Here is a 9423-nt window from a genome sequence, read left to right as displayed (position 1 = left end):
AGCCTGATCCAAGATTCAAGCGAGGAACTCTGGTTAGGAGCTGGAAGCAGGGTTTAGGCCTCAGCTCTGCAGATGAACAGTCTGGTGACTCTGGATAAATCTTTGAGAACCAGAGCCCCAGAGGGCATTGCTGAAGGAAACCTAGAAGTCATCTCAATGGAAGGCCCCCAGTGAATCAGCGGTCGACCTAGAAATCCACGTATTTCTTTCTTTCCCATTGCCCTGGGTCTCTGCATTCCAAGTCTCAGTTTCCCTCACCTGTGAAATGAGGGGGTTGAATGGGAAATTTTCTACAAAGATTTAGGCTTTGACATTCTGCACTGAGTGAGTACCCGGAAAATCCCCCGAAGTACCTGAGAAATCAGGTCAGACAGCAGACAGGCTGACCACCGAGCCATCAGTTCACAGGCCTAACCTCTGTGGGCTGCAGGACCATCCACCAGGTGGGTCTTGGGTGAGAGGAGGCCTGAGAATGGCGAGGGCAACAGAGGCTCGTCTTTGGATGGGACAGTGCTAGCACTGGTCGGAAAGGGATTAACCAGGCAATGGTTAAGGGTGCAGACCCTAGAGCCAGAGGTTTGAATCTTGGCTCTGACATAGTCAGGTTTGGGCAATGCCATCAGCCTCTCTGGGCCTTAATTCCTCATCTGCAAAAAGGATATGATTAAAATAGTAGAGTTGTTAAAAGGACCAAATAAAGTCATGCTGGTAATGAGTTTCACAGAGTGTTCAAGATGTTAGCTAGTGTTATTCTATTATTTTTTAACACATATGGAATGGGATACTCAGAGATCAGACACTGAGTTTGCAGCAAGGCTTGGAGACACCAACCGGTAAGGTAGCAAGAGCCAGATGCCAGCTTAAATCTTGACTTCACGGCGACCTTGGACTAGTGACTTCGTCTCCCTCAGCTGCTTCATCTATAAAATGGGGCCAAATAAAACCCCTCACCTGTTGTTGTGCAGACTCAGTGACAACCTGTCAAGACGAGCCTCTTCTGCAGGGTTACTCATACATGGGGCTTTCCCTCCCCCTCCCTGGAAATGTTATAGAGGAAGGGACTAAATCTGTAGTTTTGCCAGAAAGCAAAGAAGGGAGCTTTAGACCTGTGAGCAGGGCCTCAGCCCCATCACTGGGTCCTGTCCCATCTGACCCAGGGCTGAGAGAGGACAAACAGGGTCCCCCATATGGCTCTCTGCCCAGGTCCCTCTAGGAAGGCTGGCAGGTGTCCCCGGCTCTGTGGGTCCTGGGGTTCACTTCATGGTCAGAGGAAGGCATTCCTGTGTCAAGGCATCGCATACCCTCCTCGGGAGGGGTGGGGAGGGGCTGTGCCCTGACCCTGTGAGAGAGGCATGTCCTGGCCACCGTGGGCCTCCAGAGGACCTGTGATTATTGTTCCTCTGAGGGGCGTTGGCTGAACCTGCTCTTCAGCCCCGGGAGGATCGTCATTCTAGGCCTGGCAGGTTCCATTAATCACCTTCTTGTCTGTTTTGATCCCCACTGAGAGAGAGAGAGGGCTCCTGCTTTGGGCTGAATCACACCTTTTCAGCGAGAGAGCTGAGCCATCAGTTTGGGGCAGGAGAGCTGGGCAGGGTCAGGGGTAAGGCTAAATCCCTGGTCTCACCAGGTTTTGGAGCACCGCGGCCCACCCTGGCTCTCTCCCTGATGCTGACACCTGCAAAGGGAGATGCAGGCCCACTTTCCCACCTGAAGACAACAAAGGCCAAGAAAGCCCTGACTCAGAACTTTCCTTTCTGGTATTGCAGAATCAGCAAAAGGGTTTCCAGGACAACCTCAAGTCACCTCACCCCAGCCCCTGGCCTATCCCACCAAGCCCCTCAGGCTGTTGTGGGCAGAGGGCAGCTCCCAGGAGGCCATTCACGGCCACCATGGCCTCCTTGGTAAGTGGAACCTGGAAGCCTGAGTCCTGGGTCCACCATTCTCAGCCCTGGAACCTCTCTTTCTATTCTGGGCTTCTGAGAGGCCAGCTCAAGGCCCTTTACTTTTGGCTCGAGAAGGAAATGGCAACCCACTCCAGTATTCTTGCCCGGAGAATCCCGTGGACAGAGGAGCCTGTCGGGCTGCAGTCCATGGGGTGGCAAAGAGTCGGACATGACTGAGTGACTAGGCGTGAAGGTGAGGCCTCCTCTGGTGGGCTTCCTAAGTGGACCCTGAGTCTCAGGCACACCCCAGGCTCCTTGGCAGGGACCCTGGCCCCGGGCCCTAGGTCATATCCTCCATGTGGCCTCTTGGTCAAACATGCACAGGCTGAGTCAGGCATCACGTGGTTGTGGGACTAGAAAGAGCTCAGTATTACAAGACTTCCTTTTTGGAACTGGCTATGCCTCTGAGGCTGCTGCTGTAATGAAATCATTAAACCCATGGATCAGGCTGACCTAGGGCTTCTCAACCTGGACACAATTGACCTTCTGGGCTGGAGGATTCTTGGTGGCAGGGGCTGTCCTGTGCACTGTAGGGTATTCAGCGGTATCTCTGGTCTCTGTCCTCCAGATACCAATAGTATCCCTTTGGTGTGACGAACAAAATGTCTCCAGACACTATGAAATGTCCCTTGGGAAGCAAAATAGCCCCTGGCTGAGAACCTCTAGATTGATCTATGGTAATGGAGTTGGAATTATTGTTATATTAGGGGAATGGGGGATATGGATGGCAATTGACCAGGAAAAGGTACAATGAGATTTATAGGGAGTTGGAAATGTTCTGAGTGGTAGCTTAAAATTTCATAGCTGGGGATCCCACATTAAGATCCCCACAACTAGATCCCACATTAAGCCGGATGCTTATAATTTGTCTATTTTGCTGTAGGAAAAAATATGCCTAAAGAATGAGCCTAGTCTGATTCAGGTCAATGTACGGCAAAACCCACTACAATATTGTAAAGTAATTAGCCTCCAATTAAAATAAATTAATTAATTAAATTAAAAAAATGAAAAAAAATAAAAAAGAATGAGCCTAGTGTCAAACAGATCCAGACTTGGGTTTCAGTCCTGACTCTGCCCTGAAGGCTTAGTTTCCTTCTCTGTAAAATGGGGATAATAGTAGGGTCAACTTTCCTGGGCCACTGCAAAGATTAAACAAGGTGTGCATGCTTAGTTGCTAAGTCATGTCTGATTCTTTGAGAACCCATGGACTGTAGCCAAGGAGGCTCCTCTGTCCATGGGATTTCCCAGGCAAGAATACTAGAGTGGGTTGCCATCTCCTTCTCCAGGGGATCTTCCCCACCCAGGGACTGAACACAAGTCTCCTGCATTGGCAGGAGAATGGATCCTTTACCACTGAGCCACCAGGGAAGCCCCTTAAACAAGGCAGTCGCCATAAAATTCGTAGCCCAGCGCTTGCATATGGCAAGTGATCTGAGGGTGTTAGCTCTTACCACGTGTGGGTCCCCTTGCTCTTTCTATGCCTCCCTTTCCCCAGCTGTGTCAGATGGTCCCTAAGGTTCCTTGCCACTGTGACTTTATCTGATGGTCTTGGGGCCACTTTTTTTTCTCAGCCCAAACACCTTCAAGGTCATTGATTCTACAGGACCAAGCAAAGTTTATCATTGTTGCTAGGAGCAATGGAGTAGATGAAGTGCCGAGAAGCACACAGAGCATCTCAGTCAGACTTTTTAGAAATAGGACGAAGGGAGGCAGAGGGCTACTTTGCAGCTTCCTTCCCTCTGCAGAGGCTCCCTGGCAGGCAGGTGCAGCTCAGTCCCCGTTCTAACATTGGGTGGGGCCGATGGGAGTGAGTTCCCTAAGTGGAGAGGTGAGACAGAATTCAGTTGTCAAAGGGTAGTCTCAAGGAGAACACTGTTCCCTCTGAATCATCCCTTTTGTTAAGGATTAAAAAAAAAAAAAAAGGCCCCTTCCCCCAGAGGCACAACCCACCCTGGAGAACGGAGGTAACTGAGCTTGTGGGAAACATAGGTGCAGTTGGCACCAGTCAGAGGGTGGGGAAGGGAGGAGAGAAGATAGGGCCATCGTCCAACCCCTTGGAAGGTGTATAAAAGGCATCCACTCCAGAGGAGAACCACAGTCCTCGGCCAGACCAAGCCAAGCTCCTGCCTCACCTGCTCTCTGCCCATCTCACTCTCACCATGAGCTGCCGCCTGCAGAGTTCCTCCGCCAGCTATGGAGGTGGCTTCGGGGGTGGCTCTTGCCAGCTCGGAGGAGGTCGCAGTATCTCTACCTGCTCAACCCGGTTTGTCTCTGGGGGATCTGCTGGGGGCTTTGGGGGTGGTGTGAGCTGCGGCTTCGGTGGAGGGGCCGGTAGTGGCTATGGGGGTGGCTTCGGAGGCAGCTTCGGAGGTGGCTTCGGAGGTGGCTTTGGTGGGGGTTTTGGTGGAGGCTTCGGTGACTTCGGCGGTGGAGATGGCGGCCTCCTCTCCGGCAATGAGAAGATCACCATGCAGAATCTCAACGACCGCCTGGCCTCCTACCTGGAGAAGGTTCGTGCCCTGGAGGAGGCCAATGCCGACCTGGAGGTGAAGATCCGTGACTGGCACCTGAAGCAGACCCCAACCAGCCCGGAGCGTGACTACAGTCCCTACTTCAAGACCATTGATGAACTCCGGGACAAGGTGAGCCCTTGTAGGTTGAGCAGGGTTCTCCTGCGAGCAGGGCAGAGACTCGATGGCCAGGAAATGCAGGGTCCCCAGGGACCAGCAGATGCAGTGTAGATGGACTTCTTACCCTTCCTTTGGGTGAAAATCTAGGCTTTTACTGCCTATCAAGCATCTCTACTCCAGATGGTCTTTCTCATGCTACGAGTTTTCTCTCATTATTCATTTTTATTGTTCTTACTCATGCCAACATTTTTTTTTTGTTTGTTTGTTTTACTGCTTTCCAAACAGTTATGTTGTTAGTGACTTGATCTCTATAATCCTAACCCACTGGGTTATTTGGAAACTGTGACAGCTTTAAAAGCCACTAAGAGTGGATAAAATCAACAGAGAAAGGAATACATGTTCATTCATTGGTCTGGGAACACTGGTTTGTTTTGTAGGGCCCCCCTTTAAACTAGTGTTCTTAACTGGCCTCAACCAGGTGGGGGAGATGCAGGCAGTGCTATGCTGAGATTCTCTCACTCTGTGAGGCCAGCCTGTTGGAACAGAAATCCACCTGCCTGGGCTGGGTCCCAGCTATGTGGGGTGGATTTTAAGTGCTTTGGAACACAAAAGTTGAGACAGGAAATTCAAATTGATGTGGATATTTATTGAAATTCCACTCTGCTCAGTGGGGAGGCCAGCTCCAGTGAAGTTATGAACTGTAGGGAGCGAGGCGGATTCTTTCCTGATCTTTAAAAATTAGTTAATTAATTAGGCTATGCAGGTCCCAGTTGCAGCACAGGAGATTTTTAAATTGTGACTTATGGGATCCAATTCCCTGACCAGGGATTGAACCCAACTCCACCTGGGAACTCGGAGTCCTAACCACTGGACCACCAGGGAAGTCCCCTCTCCTGATCTTAAGGGGAAGGAAGGGGCTCAAGACTGTGACTTTATCAGATTGCTAGTGTGAGGCTGTGGAGACATGACTAACCACAGATATCCTTGTTGGGGTCGCTCCCCTGCAATGCACATACAGATCACCATGACCAGACACAGAACGCCGGAGTGACAGAACAATCTAGGGGGACCTATCTCATCCCTCACTTTACAGAGAGGAACCGAGGCCCAAAGAGAAGTGCCTTGTCCCAGCTCGCAGGGACAGGGAGCAGGCAGAGCTGCACAGCCACCCATCCAGTCCATGTTTTCTCAGTCCTCCTCCCCGAGCTCGTGGACCCTCCAGTGGTCACTTTCTGTATTTTGCAGATCTTGGCGGCCACCATTGACAACAACCGGATCATCCTGGAGATTGACAATGCCCGGCTGGCTGCCGACGACTTCAGGCTCAAGTGAGTTTTATTTCCCTCCTTCCGCTTACTCAGCAGTTCTTGTTTTAGACAAATGTTCCTCTGATCAATGTAATCCTAGCATCCCAGGAGTGAAGGTCTTGGGGAAGGAGCAGAGTTCAGAGGAGGGTAGGGGCGTCTCCAATTTCACTTCTTTCCCTTTCTCTCTCTCTCTGTTTCTTTCTTTCTTTCTTTCTTTTTTTAATTTGAGCAGAGAAAGGTTTATTGCAGAGTCAAGCAAGGGCAATGTGTGGCTTCTGCTCAAAACCTTCAATTCCTAATACCATTTCTGTGTTGTTTTTCATTAAAAAAAATATTAGGTATGAGAACGAGCTGACCCTGCGCCAGAGCGTGGAGGCCGACATTAACGGCCTGCGCAGGGTGCTGGATGAGCTGACCCTGACCAAGACAGACCTGGAGATGCAGATTGAGAGCTTGAATGAGGAGCTGGCCTACCTGAAGAAGAACCATGAGGAGGTGAGAGGGGGGAGCTGGGCCTGCTGTGGCTGAATTACCTCCAGTAAGAACGGGGAGCCCTCTGCTGAGGTCAGACTCAGCCCTCCACAGTGGAACCTTGAAGCACTTTCTGGAACATTCTGGTAGCATTCAGAGCCGAGGAAAGGCAGGCTGAGGAATTTCACGTGTCTTCCTTTCCCATCCCCACAGGAGATGAAGGAGTTCAGCAAACAGATGGTCGGCCAGGTCAACGTGGAGATGGATGCCACCCCGGGCATTGACCTGACCCGTGTGCTGGCAGAGATGAGGGAGCAGTACGAGGCCATGGCAGAGAAGAACCGCCGGGATGCTGAGGAATGGTTCCACAGCAAGGTACCTGGCTGTCTCACCCGGCCGAGCCAGAGGGTGCCTGGGCCATCCAGCTGGGCTCCTCCGTCACCTCTGTCCTGCTTGAATTCCAGAGTGCCGAGCTGAACAAGGAGGTGACTTCCAGCACGGCCTTGATCCAGACCAGCAAGACAGAGATCACCGAGCTCAGGCGCACACTCCAGGGCCTGGAGATTGAGCTGCAGTCTCAGCTGAGCATGGTACACCGGCTGCCCTCTGCCTTGTGGCTGCCCCCTCGAGGCCCCTCCCCCAGGCCTGGCATCCCTCAGACCTTCTCCTCTGCTGTCCCACCAGAAAGCCGGGCTGGAGAGCACGCTGGCGGAGACGGAGTGCCGCTACGCCCTGCAGCTGCAGCAGATCCAGGGTCTCATTAGCAGCATTGAGGCCCAGCTGAGCGAGCTCCGCAGTGAGATGGAGTGCCAGAACCAGGAGTACAAGATGCTGCTGGACATCAAGACACGACTGGAGCAGGAGATTGCCACCTACCGCAGCCTGCTAGAGGGCCAGGACTCCAAGTAGGTCCCACAGGAAAGGGACTGGGGAACTCTGTGCTTTCAGAGCAGGCAGGGTCTTAGGGATCGTGTCTGGGAGGGGAGGGCATCTGTCTGCACTTTAACAGCTTGGACCAAAATCCAGGACCAGAGCTTTTTCCTTGTCTTCTGGCATCAGACTGTGGGGGCATTTCTTTTAACCTTCTCATCTGGGCCTCTGGATTAGACTTGGCAGGGTTAGGGACCATGAAGAAAATATGAGCTTGGATTCAGGACAGCCCAACAAAGCTATTAAACTAGAGATTGAACTGCCTTCAGACTGTTTGCAGGGGCCAGGCCATCCTTGTAGGCTCAAGGGAAGGGTAGAGGGTCCAGTGAAACAAAAGGAGGACAAAACTCCCAGCAAATGCTCAACAGCATCTTCTGAGGCTTCACAGACAGACAGACAGACAGGACAGGTCTGGGTTCACCTGATGTTGCTGCCCTGTGGGCTGGGGGCACAGCTGAGAAAAGAGCCCAACTCAGGAGCTCCAAGGGCTCCTGGGTGGCTCCAGCTGAGGACAGGTAAGCGGCTGCTCTTGGTTGCCTTCCGTTCATGGCTGCCTCTCTCCTCTCTCCCAGGTTGATCGGTTTCACCACAGGAGGTAAGAAAACAACCCAGTGGCAGAGGCGATCAGGCTCCTATTCATTGGCCTGGGGTGGGGGTGGGGGGGAGGCAGGAGGCAGGGCTGGGCTCCCCCGTGTAGGGAGTGGGATGGGGCTGGAGCAGCAGTGGTCACCTGCTCCTCCGTTTTCCTTGCTGCCCCGCAGATGCATGGGGCTCAGACAGTAACACAGAATGCCCATCACCTACCCCCCGACCTGACCTACTCGGGGTTTGGGGCCCTCCTGGGGGGGCCCAGGCTGGCCTGAGGTGGGTCTCCTCCAGCCTGAAGGTCTTTTGCCTCCTTCCTTTTCCAGGAAACTCCGGCAGCAACTCCAGTCGCCGGGTTCCAGAAAGTAGGCCTTAAATCTGCCAAGCGGTCCCTCCCTCTGTCTTCAGCACCCAGAGGAGGAGAGAGCTGCCGGCTCCCTGCAGGAGCGAGGGAGGCACTGCAAGGGGCCTCGGCCACTCTGTGCCCGGCCACCCCTCTTCCGAGGGTGGCCGCTCCCTGCCCTGCCCTGCCCTGTCCCCACCCCCCAGGTCTGCTTGCTCTTCTCCCTGACCTGGCTCCTTTCTGATTCCTCAGCTTCTCCACTGAAAAGAAAAGCTAATTCAATAAAATTTCCCAGCTTCTTGCAAACGTATTTTTGACTCTGGCCTGGTTTCTGGGGGTGGCGCCTGCCAAGGCCCTGGCTGGGGATGGTGGGGGTTGGGGGGCAGGTGTGGTCCGGCCGAGTGGCCCACCCTGAGGAGGCTCGGCCCAGAGAGCTCTGAGCTGGGAAGGACACAAGGCACCCGGGCTGACAAACACAGGGACACAGGTGGCTCATGGATGACGGCACTCTGTAAATGTGGACTTGCAGGGGTACTCGGGCCAGTTCGGTACCCTAGAGGACATCCGGTAATAAGGAAGTGATGGGGTTCTAGTACGGTCAGGTGATGGCGTGATGCAGGAAAGAAGTATGCAGGGTTTGGGGCAGGGTGCAAGGGGCTAGGGCTGATGTAGGAAGGAGGCTGAGGACAAGCACTCCAGCTCCAAACACTGCCTCCCTGCTTCCCACAGAGAGAGCTTCCTTTGAGATAATGGGTGCCCAGGCCTGCAGTCCCTCCACCCCTTGGCTCACCCCAAGTTCCTACCATTCCAAGTCACTAAGTGACCCGCTGCACAACTCAAGGAGGGACCTCAGACCGTGCTGATACTGACCTCCTCCCCCTGCTTCTCTGGATGTCCCGGCTCAGATAAGCAGCCTCCACTGGCTCCCCTTAACTCCTTACTGGGACTGGTCTCCTGGGTTCTGATGTAGGCGCTTTTCTCTTTTTCTTCTTCACCCCTCTGCCCCGTGGGGCATCTGGAGCACGTCCGTAGTCACAGTGTGTCCTGCTGACTCTCCAGAGGTCCCTCTTCTCTGTTCCCATCTCACATGCCCAAGTGAGTTGGCCACCACCTCCTTGGATGCACTTGGTGAAGGAGCACCCCTCCTTCTCCCAGTTCTGGGCCTTCCTGCTCCTCCATCCCAGAGGACCCGGAGACCCAAACCATGGGCCCGG

The 9423-nt window shown here is 53.4% G+C and overlaps 1 protein-coding gene across 1 annotated transcript; it reads left to right on the top strand.

Annotated features, from left to right (window-relative positions):
* Positions 1-3973: 3973 nt before the first annotated feature.
* On the top strand, positions 3974-8519 carry KRT13 (keratin 13). The gene is made up of 8 exons (XM_027519233.1): positions 3974-4585; positions 5819-5901; positions 6219-6375; positions 6565-6726; positions 6816-6941; positions 7036-7256; positions 7854-7876; positions 8193-8519. Exons 1-8 carry the CDS (start codon positions 4103-4105, stop codon positions 8240-8242), a joined length of 1305 nt encoding a protein of 434 aa, XP_027375034.1. The 5' UTR covers positions 3974-4102; the 3' UTR covers positions 8243-8519.
* The last annotated feature ends 904 nt before the right edge of the window (positions 8520-9423 follow it).

Source organism: Bos indicus x Bos taurus, chromosome 19 (genome assembly GCF_003369695.1).
Source record: "Bos indicus x Bos taurus breed Angus x Brahman F1 hybrid chromosome 19, Bos_hybrid_MaternalHap_v2.0, whole genome shotgun sequence".
NCBI lineage: Eukaryota > Metazoa > Chordata > Mammalia > Artiodactyla > Bovidae > Bos > Bos indicus x Bos taurus.
The sequence above is the reverse complement of the archived record's forward strand: the minus strand, read 5'-3'. Positions and strand labels throughout refer to the sequence as shown.

Coding starts and splice junctions, on each gene's coding strand:
- KRT13 (XM_027519233.1), top strand. CDS start 4,103: ATGAGCTGCCGCCTGCAGAGTTCCTCCGCCAGCTATGGAGGTGGCTTC. Junction 6,376..6,564: donor TGAAGAAGAACCATGAGGAG/GTGAGAGGGGGG, acceptor CCATCCCCACAG/GAGATGAAGGAGTTCAGCAA. Junction 6,727..6,815: donor AGGAATGGTTCCACAGCAAG/GTACCTGGCTGT, acceptor CTTGAATTCCAG/AGTGCCGAGCTGAACAAGGA.